General features: G+C 46.6%; 1 protein-coding gene across 1 annotated transcript; it reads left to right on the forward strand.

Moving 5' to 3' along the window:
• Positions 1-9,222: 9,222 nt before the first annotated feature.
• On the forward strand, positions 9,223-11,702 carry SSTR1 (somatostatin receptor 1). Its single transcript, XM_027111746.1, has one exon. The coding sequence runs from the start codon at positions 9,416-9,418 to the stop codon at positions 10,589-10,591; it is 1,176 nt and encodes a 391-aa protein (XP_026967547.1). The 5' UTR covers positions 9,223-9,415; the 3' UTR covers positions 10,592-11,702.
• Positions 11,703-14,577: the final 2,875 nt, after the last annotated feature.

Below are 14,577 nucleotides of genomic sequence, written 5' to 3' on the forward strand. Positions count from 1 at the left end.
TCTGGAAGAAAGTAGACTACTCCAGCTCCTGTTTTAGTTCCTTCTATCACCTTCTATTGGATACATTTTGTTTACTATTTAATTTGCATCACAACATGTTAATTTCTAGAATAAATTTATTACTGTTTCTCTGAAAGCAAAAATAATTAAGGAGAAAATAAATTAGCAAATGCCCCATTAAATAGACCAGACACTTTATGGCCTGGAGTCTTTTCTTTTTTTTAAATGAAAAAAAAAAAGCTTTTATCACTTTTATTTAAAAGCAATACACACTCATGGCTGAAAAATTAGAAAATCTCTGTGTACAAAAGGGAGATGTCATCCATTACACAGCTGCCTCATGATAACCACTTTTAATATCTTAGTAACTGCCCTTTCAGACCTATGCAGACCTATGCTCGTTTGGGGTGTGTGTGTGTGTGTGTGTGTGTGTGTGTGTGTGTGTGTGTGTGTGTGTGTGTGTGTGTGTGTGTGTGTGTATTGGGTCATATAGCTTTGAAATAGGCTTTTCACACAGCAATGTTTTGAATATGTTTCTGTGTCTATAAAAATTCATCAGCAACATCAGTTTTAGAGTTTAATTACTGTTCTGTTGTATTAAATACAAGAAATATGCCTCCTTTGCCCCATCCAGTTTTTCACTGTTAAAGGTGTGACAGGCGATTGTTTACTGGCAAATTTGGGACCCAGATGTTAACCACATTTCCATAACACCTCACCCCCTATCGTTCTTCCAAGGGCCTGAGCCACCTTTTGTGCTGTTACTTCTTTGCTTCAAGGGTTATTTATGTAATAGTTTGCTTTGCGACTAGAGGAGGAGCAAAATTTCATTTTGAAATGGGGAAGGGCCAAGGGAACGGGCAGAAAAGGAAACAATGGCTGGTACCACATCCTCTCTGCATATTCTCAGTGGCCTGGGTCGAACATCTGTGCTCAGAGTTCTCCCAAAGACCCAATTGTTTTGTTTGGTTGGCTTACCTTGAGGGTTATAAATCCAGCTTAGGATCTATTAATAAAATATGCCCTATCAGGCTTCCCTGGTGGCGCAGTGGTTGAGAGTCCGTCTGCTGATGCAGGGGATACGGGTTCGTGCCCCGGTCCGGGAAGATCCCACATGCTGCGGAGTGGCTGGGCCCGTGAGCCATGGCCGCTAAGCCTGCACGTCCGGAGCCTGTGCTCCGTAACGGGAGAGGCCACAACAGTGAGAGGCCCGCGTACCGCAAAAAAAATAAAAATAAAAAATATGCCCTATCATCTTACCTTCGTTAGGACCTGGTAAAATTTGAATGTAGACTCCGGCACTCCTCACGAGCTCTGCACTGGAATCTGCCCACTTCAGTTTCCACCCCTGGCTCTGTCCTGCACAGTGAGCAGCCTCATGTACAGAGTAGAGACACCTTGGCCTCCCCTCCAGCCTAGAGGTGTCTGTATCTGCTCTGCAGTCGGCCACACTGGGCCTGGAAGTGGGCTTGGGACCCCTGGGCAGGGAGTGACAGGGGCTGTGCTCTCTAGGAGGTGCTGAGTCAACTGAATCACTAATTATTCCTTTTTTTTTTTTTGGCGGTACGCGGGCCTCTCACTGTTGTGGCCTCCCCCGTTGCGGAGCACAGGCTCCGGACGCGCAGGCTCAGCGGCCATGGCTCACGGGCCCAGCCGCTCCGCGGCATGTGGGATCCTCCCGGACCGGGGCACGAATCCGTGCCCCCTGCATCGGCAGGCGGACTCTCAACCACTGCGCCACCAGGGAAACCCCTGAATCATTAATTATTTACATCTGAGACTTTGTTAATTCCAGTATGAGTTTTGCACTACCACCAATGAGAGAAACATGTGATGATTGAAAACCAGAATTTTGTTTTTGCCCAGAATTGCTATAGTAGCCAGTTGCATATAAAGTGTGATTACAGAAGACAACACTAAGCCCACGTGTCCTGCAACGTGCCAGAACCTTCCCTTTCCCACCAAGCCCCTTCCCCAACTAGGCTGCCTTCCTCTTTCCAGTCCCTGCTGTCAGATATACTCATTTGCACACAGTTCTGGTCCGAAGCAGATCCTCGTTTTCATCTGTTTTTAAGTCTCGGCCGCGAGAAACCAGCAGCACGCCACCACCCATCTCGTGGACGAGTTCAGGCGTCCCGTGCTCTTCCCTGGCAGATAATCCAGAGCACGCATGGTTGTGCCTCACCACTCAGGAAGGAGTTTTCCCAGTTCACTGAGAAGGAGAAGAAATGCATTGTTCAAGGGTTCTCAGTTTCAGAACTGGCTTTTACACATGTTGAACTCCTGGCCTTTTCCTCCCTTATCTGCTTACAGGTGCCAGTGTAACATGGACCATAGCCCCAGAGGAGAAACCTTGCAAAGACAGCACTCTACAGAGGCTGTTGTTTCCCTAATCTACTTTCCTAGGGCTCGGAAAGCTCAACTGAAATAGTCAGCGGGATCCACCAGGTTCAAAGAGCAGTCTAGATGAGATCTAAAGGTGTTCTCTAAATTATTGTGACGTTAGGAAGCAAAAAATAAATAAGTAAAAAGGAGGGATGCAGGGGTGTAACTGAAGTGTGCCTGGCACCCCTGCTTCACACGTGCTGCTAGAACTGAAGTTACAGTACTCGCTAACCTTCACATCCTCCGGGGCTGCTCTTTCATCATCACGTTCCCTGCCCTTTTGATCTAATCTAGGTCAAATACACCCACCCCTCCAGCACTCTCTGGTCTCTTGCCCCTACTTGTCTTCTTAGAACTTACCACTAAATGCAGTTACATTACCCATGTGTCCATCTGTTGACTCTCTTTCTGCCTCACTAGAATTCCGCTGGAAAGTAGTTAATCTTTGCAACTGCATCTCCAATGCCTAGAACAGTGCCTGCCAGAGTGGGCACTCAATAAATATTTGTTAAATTAATGAACAAATTACTCAGTTTTGATTAAAAACACAGCATTATTCATACATAATGAAATTCTGATATTAATTTCCAGTTCTTTCTCACTAAGAAATGGGGACCATAAGTGACGATATACAATTATGTAATTATGTCAGTATTCTACTATAGTCTGAATATTTCTTCTATGAATTTTTTAAAAAATCATAGGATATAGTATCAGAAACCAGTGTTCTGGCTAATTGCATGAGCAGTGAAATTTCAGTTCATCCAGGCAGCTGTCAAAGAATGGTGACTTCCTGATCAGGCCAGGTGGTCCCACCTGGACTGTGCAATCTTCTCACCTGCTTCTCCCAATAGGAAATAGGGGTAGGCATTCTCGCTGCTTCCTCAAGGTCAAAGTGAAGTACCATCCCTTCCCCACTCCTGCCCCAGCAACTGCCTAAAGAAAGGAGAGAGCAGAGGCAGGGCACAGTGTAGGTGGTGAGGTTGCCAGTCCTCAGGAGGAGGGAGTGAGCTGGCAATCCAGCCATTCCCTTCCTGGACCACTCTCGGTGGTTCTGAGTCCACCACCCATGGCCCATTCTTCCTGCTTCCAGCAGAAGACAGACATGTAAGCAACACAGACATGCCACTGACCAATTCCAACTTAATTGTGGAAAGGAGAAAAGACCAACATTTAAGTTGCTTCCTGTCATCTAAGTAAAGCAGTGTTTTGGCTGATGGAGCACGTGCCTAGGCAGGTGTTATGATGGCTACATAGATTTAAATCTCTAATTATATGCCTTTTGTTTTTAAATTAAGAATAAAACGTTTTATATCTTAAAGAAGGCTACATAGCTTTCACCTACAAAATGGCTTTACTTTCCACACCTGGCCCTTTGCTGGCTTTGGGTTGTTCCTTAACTGGTGAAGCTGACTGACAGATACAGCCCACTCCAAAGGAACAGCCCTCTCTCAAAGAATGGGTGATTTGTTGTAAATGTTTAGACACTCTGCTCAAAAATCAGTCAAAAGAAACAAAATTATGATTTTGTGCCTTTGAAAGCTTTTTTTTTTTTTTTGTAGTTTCTGCTAAAAAGAAAAATGCCACCAAAGTGCATTGAAACCAATGCAACCAATCTTGAAATCCTTGACTAACAGAGACTACATTACAGAAGAATGTATTACTGGGCGGGACTACTCAAAATAATACAGGTAACGTGTGGCTGCTTTTGTTTTATTTTTATTTATCCATCAATAATAGTGAAAACTTTTCTGTATGTGTTGAATTCTTGTTCTCAGAAATATCATTTAGTAGTAGAGAATCCATAGAGATAAATGGGAGTTGTTGCACCATGTGTGTTTTTTGAAAGCACAAAAAAAGACGCTGTCCTGCTGTTTCACAGAGAGGCAATAGGAAAATCAGTGAGCTAGGGCGGGTTTGCTGAGATTGGTGATGAACTGAACCACACGCCATCAGGGCTCTTGTGAAGCGATGGGGCATCATTGGGAAATGAGGTCCAGGATTGTTCCTTAGCCCTATAGCTACCTTTGCACTCTGGTGACGTTCTTTTTTTTTTTTTTTTTTAACATCTTTTTGGGGTATAATTGCTTTACAATGGTGTGTTAGTTTCTGCTTTATAACAAAGTGAATCTGGTGACTTTCTTATTAGGCTGTCATCATGTTAACTGCTTAATGACAGGTGGCCCTTGAGTGACATATACCTCTGCTGTGGGTCATATTGCTGAGCGGTGCCCACCCCTCATAGCCAGTTTGGTCCCATCTTCCAAGACAGTTGTGTGTAAACACAACTCTGATGATGCCAGTGCAGAGTATGTTCCAGGAAGCATTCCCTTTAATTCCTGGCCCCAGCCAGCCCTTTACCACTGACATGGATTAAAGGAGCTCATTTGAGGATCACCATAGGATCCAACTGGAAAAAAACACATTAGTAATGATTTTGACAGAAGCAGAGTTTGAGTTCCTGTTAATTACTATTTTACCAAACCAACTGGGACATAGGGCTGCAGTGAGAAAGAAATGATCTTCCACGTATAATGGTTTTCACACTGCATGATACTAGTAAATAACTATCATTAGCTACTAAAGTATGTACTACCCATTTTCCAGAGCCCTTTCTCTGCCAGTAAATTTAAGACCAGGAATGATCAATGAATGAATCATCGGCATGATCACTGTTGATATAGGATATGCAGATTGAAATTATTCAGAAGATTGAAATGTATAAGGAATTATTACAGATGGTGATATTACACAGATATCAAAGCTCTTCTTGCAAGAGGCCCAAAGTTCATTTCTTTGTGCCTAAATTTTATGGGTTAGAAAAAAGAAGGTACTATCCATGGGGTGCCTTGGGAAAGTAGAACAAGGAGGTATCGCGCAATTTTCCAGGTTCTGTGCTAGGTGTTGTGGGTATAAAGATAAATAAAATATAGCCCCTGTTCTGGACAAGCTTACAGATTTAGAAGTGAGGACAGACAAGTACACACACACACACAAATCACAGCACAGTGTGATAAACACAGTAATCAAAGTGTACACCTGGTACATGATAGCACAGGGGAGTGTAGCTTGTAGGAGAGAATTGAGGTGGGGGAAGAAAATCAGTCTGCCTAAGAATCTGCAGCTTCCTAAATTAGGACTTTCATTCTCCCCTTCTTGAAAGCCATCTTCTATCTTCTCTTATATGGAGAAATATTCAGATCATAGAGGCATAGGAAAGATAGTAACAGAAGAAGAGAGAAATGAGGGACAGCTAACTGTCTTGGAGAAAACAAGCTCATTTTAAGCTTTTCAAGGCTTTCAATACATAATTAACTACATTAGCGTTCTTGTCTCTTTAAGAAATGCTTATATTAAATTGAAGTCTGAGAGGAAGGCAGATTCCTAACTGAGCTCCTGCCCTTAATATAATTTTAAAACAGCTGCAACTCCAATCATATGTTGTTTAGCCCAGAAACATGCTGCCTTTTTCTTGGTTGTTTTCCTTTGTTCATGCATTAGTTCACAGATGCAATGTTAAAAAATACATGGCTGAAAAGATTTGATAACACTGCATGGCTCATAGCCATCTCAATCTCCCTTTTTATTGAAGAGAAATTCACATGACATAAAATTCATAATCTTAACCATTTCGAAGTGTACAATTCAGTGGCTTTTAGTACATTCACAGCATTGTGCAACCACCACCACTATCTAATTCCAGAAATTTTCATAAACCCCCCAAAAAACCCCATACCCATGAAGCACTCGTTTCCCATTCCCTCTCCCCCTCAACCCCTACCAACCTCTGAGCTGCTCTGTCTCTATGGATTCGCCTGCTCCGGATGTTTCATATAAATGGAATCATGCAATATGTGACTTTTGTGTCTGGCTTCCTTCACTCTGTGTAACGTTTTCAGGGTTTGTCTATGTTGTAGTGCGTTTTGAAACTTCATTCCTTTTTATGGATGGATCATAAAAAGATAGACCACATCTTGTTTATCCATTCATCAGCTGATGGATATTTGGATTGTTGATCTCTTTGGCTACTATGAATAGTCCTGTTATGAAGATTCATGGACAGTGTTTCGTTCAAATACCTATTTTGGTTTTGGGGAGTAAATACCTAGGAGTGGAATTGCTGGGTCATATGGCGATTCTGTTTAACTTTTTGAGGAATCATCAAATATTCTAAAGTTGCTGCATCATTTTTTATGCCCACCAGCAACATAAAAAGGTTCTAATTTCTCCATATGCTCAACATTTGTTATTCTTCTTTTCCTTAAAAAAAATTATTATAGCCACCCTAGTGGATGTAAAGTAGCATCTTATTGTCAGTCTCTTTTCATGGATTAAAAATTCATCATAGAAACCACTTCACAAAGAAACAAAAAAGCATGCTCACATCAGGTCTTAAGTTTTCTTCTTTTGTATATGAGGCTACCAGTAAATTGAGAGGAGATTTTCCTAAAATGAGCTGCAAAATAAACATATGAGATCCTGAACAACAGAGCTGTGCTTTACTGGCTCCCATCACCCACTCCCCCTGGAGCAACCGTGATCAAAGCCAAGGCATCTAGATGATGACTGTTGAAATGTCACCCCCCTGAGGAATAGCCAGGTGTCCTTAGTCAGTGACTGGCAAAGAGGCATTTAAATCATTACGAGGTTTGGCTTGTTAAAAGCTCTGCTGGGGAAAAAGAAGCCAGTTTTTAAAAAACCTGATGAACATTCTTTTTTTTTTTTCTCCATATGCACTGTATTTTTTAAGGAAAATGAAATACAACTAACCACGAATTCCACATCCTACTTAAAGTAATTTGTTGAGATAAAGCAATGGGTTAAGCAGCTTGGGTCTTAGGAAATTTCAGATTTCTTCCCAGCACATTTCTCATTAATAATTCAGTGTCCATTGCACACATTCCTGTGACAGTCTGTCATCTTTTCTTTTATCTCTGATTGCTATAATCAACACACTACAAAAGTTATTCTTTTGCTTTGAGGAGCACTTAGTTTTGAGAACTAAAGCACATACATGCAAATGATACCCAGATAAAGCAAGGGGGAAATAGAAATTTTAATTTTTTTTTCCTTCCAATTTCTGCATCCATTTCTGCATTCTGGACTGTCTGGTACAAATATCCTCGATGAGGAATTTAGTTTCTGTTTAGGTTTGCGTCTTCTTAGTGTAAACTGTACTGATGAGAGGGAAGCTGAGACTCACAGCACAGTGGGTGCTGCCTGGCTGAGAGGAAGAACTAACAAAAACTGACACAAAGCTTAGGCTTGAAAGAGGCCCCGCAGCACTAGGCTGCTGAAGGTCAGTCTTCCTGGGAACCTGCACGGTTCAGACAAAGACTTGAAGGGATCTTGAAAAGAATTGGGGAGCTGGATGGAGTGATTCTTCTTTGGACTGGAAGGATTGGAAAGCCAAAGGGAGCCCAGACTAGGGATGGTGGAAAGTCCTAGAGATCCTTAAAAACCATGATAATTGAACTTTTTTTTTTTTAAACACAGTAACTGTTCAGTTCCTAAATGAAGTCAGTGAGCTTTAGGCATGCCTACATTGATTTTTGTGTCTTAAAAGTTTAGGCACCTGGCACACATCCAGGGGCCTCAGAAAAATGCAATCTTAAGTATTTCACAGAGAGACTCGAAGGTCTTCCTGATGTTCCTGGAGTTGGTGACAGGTCTGATCACCTGCCGGTCCCGACTGGCATCCCTGCTCTCCCAGGCCTATACACTCTCCTCCCCCGGGGCCCACCAATTCTCCCGGGTACAAAGTACATCAGGGATGCGGGCGGAGCCTTTCCAAGCGGCGCAGCCGTATCTATACCCAGCGAACACCTAGATGGATTTCCAATACCGCGCCTGGCACGTTTGGGAGGGGAGGGGGCGGGGAGGGGGAGGCGGGGGAGCCTCGGGCTCCTTCTGTGCCCCCAGGCGCGCGTCCTCCTTTCTAAAGTCGATTTTCCTCTGGGAGACGCAGTGGGCTCTGGGCACTACAAGCTGTATTAAGAGATTCGCGATGATTTTCTCAGGCCTCCGAACACTCCCTCCCTCGAAGAGCCGCCTGCGGGGTTGTAACGCAGGAGTCCCTAACGCACAGTTGCTGTCCTTCTTCCTTGTAATGTTCGCGGCGTAGGGTCAGTTTCCGCGACTCTTCAGAGTAAATCTGAGTGGGCGCCTGTGCTGGGGTCCCGCCCAAGGAAAGGAGTGGGACCGCACGAAGAACGTCACCGCGCTACCAGACCTCACAGGCACTTTGCACGGGCCATCTACGCGTCGGTCTGGAGGTAGCGTGCCCTGGGTAAGGACTTCCGCAGCGGTTCTCAGGAGCAGAGCAGGCGGGGGGGGGGGGAGTTTGGGGTCCCGGACGACTGGACGGGAGTGGGTCCCCCAGGGTGGGGCAGCAACTGAGGGAAACGGAGATGAACTCCAGACATCCGTGCCTAGGGTCTGCTTCAGTCTTTGCTTTGGATAGAAGCAGGGTGAGATGGGACAGAATCTCCACCTTTGTTTCCCATCCACCCTTCATGAAAGCGGAGAAACTCCCCAGGTCCCCCTGAAGGGGATGGGTAAAGGGGTGCTGCAGGGGAACCCCAGAAGCAGCTGCTCTAGTCGATCGGAGCTCAAAACTGGGAAAGAAAAAATTGGGCGAGGGGTGATAAGCCACCTATATCGCCTACCTCCCTCTCTTTCTCCGCCCCCCCCCCCCATTTTCGTAGCTGCTGACGCGCGGGTGGTGCCTATTAATCATTCACCAGCCCACAGCCGCGGCAGTTAATGGCTGTGCCGCGCGGGGCCCTAGTCTCCCGGCACGTTCGCGTGTGCCCAGGTGCCCTGGAGCGGCGAGCGGCTGCGCGCAGGCAGCCGCTGGGCGATGCGCTCCGCCGGCGCCGGTGGAGCCGCGCTCCCTGCAGTCTCTGAGCGCTTACCCCAGGCGCCCAGCGGCTGTGAGCTGCGGGCGGACGGCCGGGGTGCCAAGTGACAGCGCAAGCGGCGGGGGCGCCAGTAGAACTCCCCAGCCCTGGCAGCCCCATCGGCCCCCATGTTGTTCCCCAATGGCACCGCCTCCTCTCCCTCCTCTCCTAGCCCCAGCCCAGGCAGCTGTGGCGAAGGCGGCGGCAGCAGGGGCCCCGGGGCCGGAGCAGCAGACGGGATGGAGGAGCCGGGGCGAAATGCGTCCCAGAACGGGACCTTGAGCGAGGGCCAGGGCAGCGCTATCCTCATCTCTTTCATCTACTCCGTGGTGTGCCTGGTGGGGCTGTGTGGGAACTCCATGGTCATCTACGTGATCCTGCGCTACGCCAAGATGAAGACGGCCACCAACATCTACATCCTCAACCTGGCCATCGCCGATGAGCTGCTCATGCTCAGCGTGCCCTTCTTGGTCACCTCCACGTTGCTTCGCCACTGGCCCTTCGGCGCGCTGCTCTGCCGCCTCGTGCTCAGCGTGGACGCAGTCAACATGTTCACCAGCATTTACTGTCTTACTGTGCTTAGCGTGGACCGCTACGTGGCCGTGGTGCACCCTATCAAGGCAGCACGCTACCGCCGGCCCACCGTGGCCAAGGTGGTGAATCTGGGCGTGTGGGTGCTATCGCTGCTCGTCATTCTGCCCATCGTGGTCTTCTCGCGCACGGCGGCCAACAGTGACGGCACGGTGGCCTGCAACATGCTCATGCCCGAGCCCGCGCAGCGCTGGCTGGTGGGCTTCGTGTTGTACACTTTTCTCATGGGCTTTCTGCTGCCCGTCGGGGCCATCTGCCTGTGTTACGTGCTCATCATCGCCAAAATGCGCATGGTGGCCCTCAAGGCCGGCTGGCAACAGCGCAAGCGCTCAGAGCGCAAGATCACCCTGATGGTGATGATGGTGGTGATGGTGTTTGTCATCTGCTGGATGCCTTTCTATGTGGTGCAGCTAGTCAACGTGTTCGCAGAGCAGGACGACGCCACGGTGAGCCAGCTGTCGGTCATCCTCGGCTATGCCAACAGCTGCGCCAACCCCATCCTCTATGGCTTCCTTTCAGACAACTTCAAGCGCTCTTTCCAGCGCATCCTTTGCCTCAGCTGGATGGACAACGCCGCCGAGGAGCCAGTCGACTACTACGCCACGGCCCTCAAGAGCCGCGCCTACAGTGTGGAGGACTTCCAGCCTGAGAACCTGGAGTCCGGCGGCGTCTTCCGTAATGGCACCTGCACGTCCCGGATCACTACTCTCTGAGCCCGGGCCAAGCAGGGGCTTTGTACCAAGAGAAGGGGAGGATGAGGAGAAAGGAAGGCCGGGTGCGAGAGGTGAAAGTATCCCAGGAGTCAGGGTGCAATGGGGAAAGTGGGGCTAGGACACTGTGTGCTTCTGGTGGAGACCCGGGAAAGGCGCGCGACAAAGGTGGAATTGGACGCTTTGCGTATAAACTGGGAAGACTAGCGGGCCCCCTTCTCCTCTTTCGCTTCTTTCTCCCCTGCGATTGCACTTCTGCATCCCTCTTCGCCCCTCCCTTGGCAATTTCGGTCTTTCTTTACGCCCCGTCCTACCGGTGCAGATCGTGAACTTATTAACGTCGCCAGCTGAGCCTGACCCTCAGCCCCGCCAGCCGTCGTTTCTGTTTAAGCTGAGCCACGGTTACCGCCACGGGTTTCCCTCGGGAAAACCCAGCTGGCCCTCAGCCGCGCCTTGCAGGGCCCCTCGCTCGCCAGATTCTGCTTGATGCCTCTAGCGGAGTCTCGAGAACCACCACTCTCCCTTTCTGCAGCCCTACTTCAAAGGAAGTCAGTCTTGAGAAGGATCTCGGCAGCTGGTCCTTTCTCCCACCCTCGGGTGAAAGGAAGGTGCGCGCTTCGCCGAGCCCCTCCGCCCCTCCCACTCCACCCAGAGCGGAGCCAGGTGCTTAGTAAAATCGGTCCCGCGCTTCGAACCCCAGGCATCCCGCAGTCCTTATTCAAAGCCCACTTTGGAGCAAAAAAGGAGCTGAGAACAAGCGACTAGGGGTTTTTAAAAGATTCCGGGCTTTGGTGGGGGAGGAGGGCTTGTAATGGAAGCCCCCCTCCCGCCCGGCTCACAAACGGCTCTTTTAGTTTCAGAGACCAAGAGCTAGGCACTCCCGGGGCGCTGGTCTGCATTAGGCCAGGAAGGACAGGGCGCACTTTCCCCGGGGGCCGCCCGGGAGCTTGGCTGCAGCTCCACTAGGCTTTCTCCTTCACCCAAGCTTCTGGAGGTGCACATCCAAGAGTAACGACAGGCACCGGGCCGGGACCTCAGGTGACGTCTTCCCAGTCTCGGCCGATCCCGACCGCGTCGCCGCCACCTGCAGGTAGAGGGTGCGGTCTGCCCGACCCCTGAGGGCTGCTGCCTTTCAAGCGGTGCCTAATAGGTTATTTTCTTGCTTAACATATTTATTTATTTTATTTGTGGTGTTTGAAAAAAATGTGTCTCTGCTTTCCTTTTCTCCACTTGCCTAGCCCAGGGCCTCTTCTTCGGGACACTGGCGATGGGGCGGACGCGGAGGTAGCAGTGGGGAAGGCTCTCTCCCCAGGGTCCCGTCCAAGCCTCTCTGTGCTAGGCCCTCTTTTCTTATCCTTTCCTCTAGCCTTTCTATTTTTGCTTGTGTTCAGTGAAGTTTGGAGAGTTTTCCGTACTTTTCTTATGTAGTCTCTTGTTTGTCTTATAATAAATAAATAACGTGGGTTAGCCTTCTCCCATGCAGAGTGGAAAGTCCCGAACTCCTAGCTTTCAACATCACCCTACATATGATTTGAATATATACTATATTCAAATAATATATACTGTATTCAAATCATAATATACTCACATACTATATATATATATTTATTTATCTTGCTCCCTTATCATGAGTACGTGAGACAACTGCCAAATACAGTCACTCACAGTGGCAGGTGTGAGACTGGCTAGAACACTTTCAGATACAAGGGTTTAAGCAGCCCTCAGACTTAGAACTCTGAAATCTGATTCAGACAGACTTTAATCGGTGCCGAGGATGCCCCTGCTTATGTCCCTGCTTCCTCTCGGTTCCAGCATAGGTGATTCTAACATACGATCTAGTTAACATCATCACTTCTTTTGAAGACATTGAAAGTAGAGTAATTTGTGTCTGTGTTTAATCTGACCACTTCATTGGAAGCCTGAGCAGGGCAAGAACCAATAATTTTACTTCTTTGTGTTTCCTGTATTGCTTTAGGATGCTGGCTTGTACATAGTAGGCACTAAATACATGTTTGTTGGTTGAGTGTTTAAGTAAACCAGAGTGTATTGCAACAATCGGAGAGTTCTCAACATCTGGGGTTCTCAGGTTCCCTCACTGACATGATACACAATGGCTGAAATCACCATGGAAAAATATGTTTTGTGTATATTTGCTTCAAGAACATTGTGCTTTCCTGAAAGCAGCAACCAATAGTTAAAATGTCCCTACTGTTTTGTTTAATGAACAAATATGCTTTGGGTCATAAATTTGAAAGTTTAGATCTGTCATTTAAAAATAATGCATATTATTACTCCTTTGGAAAATAGATTTTTAATAGTTAAGAACAGTGAAATTTACAAATAAAAATCTTGATCACTATCCTCTTTTGAGGACACAGATCTAGTGCTCTTAACCTGTTACCACTGTAATATTAACTAAATAAACAAATGTATTATGTTGCTGCAAGTTGTCTGACTTTGCCATCGGAATTTTCCTGTTTCAACAGATTACTTAAAACGCACACAAATTGGCTTGGTTGCTCTTTCATAGATTTTAAGAAGAAAGATTTCGATTAGCTTTGGAATTTTTACCAAGATTGAAGTTATTATTTGATTTTTTCTGGTAAAGAAAAGTCTGTTAGTTCAAAGAGAGAGAAAAAAAAAACTGAGTCACTATGAATAGGAAGTACTCTATGGTTTGCTGTTGTTACCAAACTAACTAGATGATATCACAGTCTCTCACAGATTAAATTACTGTCTGCCCTCATTTATGACCTCAGACTTCGTTGTGGGAGCTAAGTAATTGCTAATTTACATCCCAGGGAAAGGTAATGGAAGGAAAAAAAAAAGTGATCACCTAAAGATGTTTCAGAGGACACTAGGTAAAGGGAATATAAAAATCAGATTTCAACATAAAAGAAGAAAGACATATTTTATGCTTTGTTCAATGATGGCCATTTCTATCCCTGGAAGAATTTAAGAAGGTACTAAAGGAGTTTGTTTTTTTTTTTTTTTAAACAGACCTTATTTTTTTAGAGTGATTTTATTTTCACAGCAAAATAAGGAGAAAGGAGTATTTTCCAAGCAGTGATTCCAGAAGCAGGGTGGGGGGACTGTGGCCTTCAAATACCTTCAAATGCCTTGTAACTGTAGGCTTTATAGTTCTGTACATTATCTCAGCTGGACTTGTTTTTATTACTTTTAAAAGCTATAGCAAGGTGGCAAATTGAACTCATAACTTTGATGTGCAGAGAAAACATTTTGTTCTTTTGGTTTTAACTAATCTGAACATAATTCCAAGCCCCTTCCAACTGGTTAGCTGGGAGGAAAAATTAATGTTCAAACATCCAACTGAGCTCATAATTTAAATAGCCATTTTCAGAAAATTTCAACTGTCTCTCGGCTGGCCTCTCTTTCCCATTTTATCATCTCTAAAATGGCTTTAGAGTGAATATTGGGAGAGACTTTGTGTCCCAATGGAGGAAGGGACGAGGTGGGGTCTTTGGAAAAGCAGCTCTGTCTGCCCTTGGCTCTCTGGGAACAGGTCATTTGTCACCTGGATGATTCCTGGTTGCAGTTTGTTGAAATCAGCAGCTTCTGGAGCCTGTGATCTGACTTCTCAGCCTGGTGAGCACTGTGCCACAGCTCCTGTGCGCTGCAACCCTCTCAGAGTCTTCTGGGGGTTCTCATACGGCCCACCAGCCTGGGGGCTACCCCTGCCTCTGAAAGCAGTGACCTGGTCCTGCCACAGCAGGCAGCCCTGTGGTGAGCCTCTTGGCTCCGTGACCACAGGGGGTCTAGGGTAGCTCTGGACTGGTGACCCTCAGGAACTCTTCTGGCTGGTAACTTTTTCTGTGGCTCTGTCTCAGGTCTTTTGCACCTCTCCTTACCTTTGTCAACCTCACTCATGAAAAACATTCCACATACCCTGCATCCGTGCTACACTAGAGGAAAAGCATAGGACTTGAATCCTTTAGTCTTAGCCTTTAATGTGTGAAGGCAGGAAAAAA

The sequence above is a fragment of the Aethalodelphis obliquidens genome, unplaced genomic scaffold (assembly GCF_003676395.1).
Source record: "Aethalodelphis obliquidens isolate GAN/ISIS:26980383/991018 unplaced genomic scaffold, ASM367639v1 scaffold10, whole genome shotgun sequence".
NCBI lineage: Eukaryota > Metazoa > Chordata > Mammalia > Artiodactyla > Delphinidae > Aethalodelphis > Aethalodelphis obliquidens.

Excerpts from the sequence above, each read along its gene's own strand:
- SSTR1 (XM_027111746.1), top strand. The coding sequence starts at position 9,416 with ATGTTGTTCCCCAATGGCACCGCCTCCTCTCCCTCCTCTCCTAGCCCC.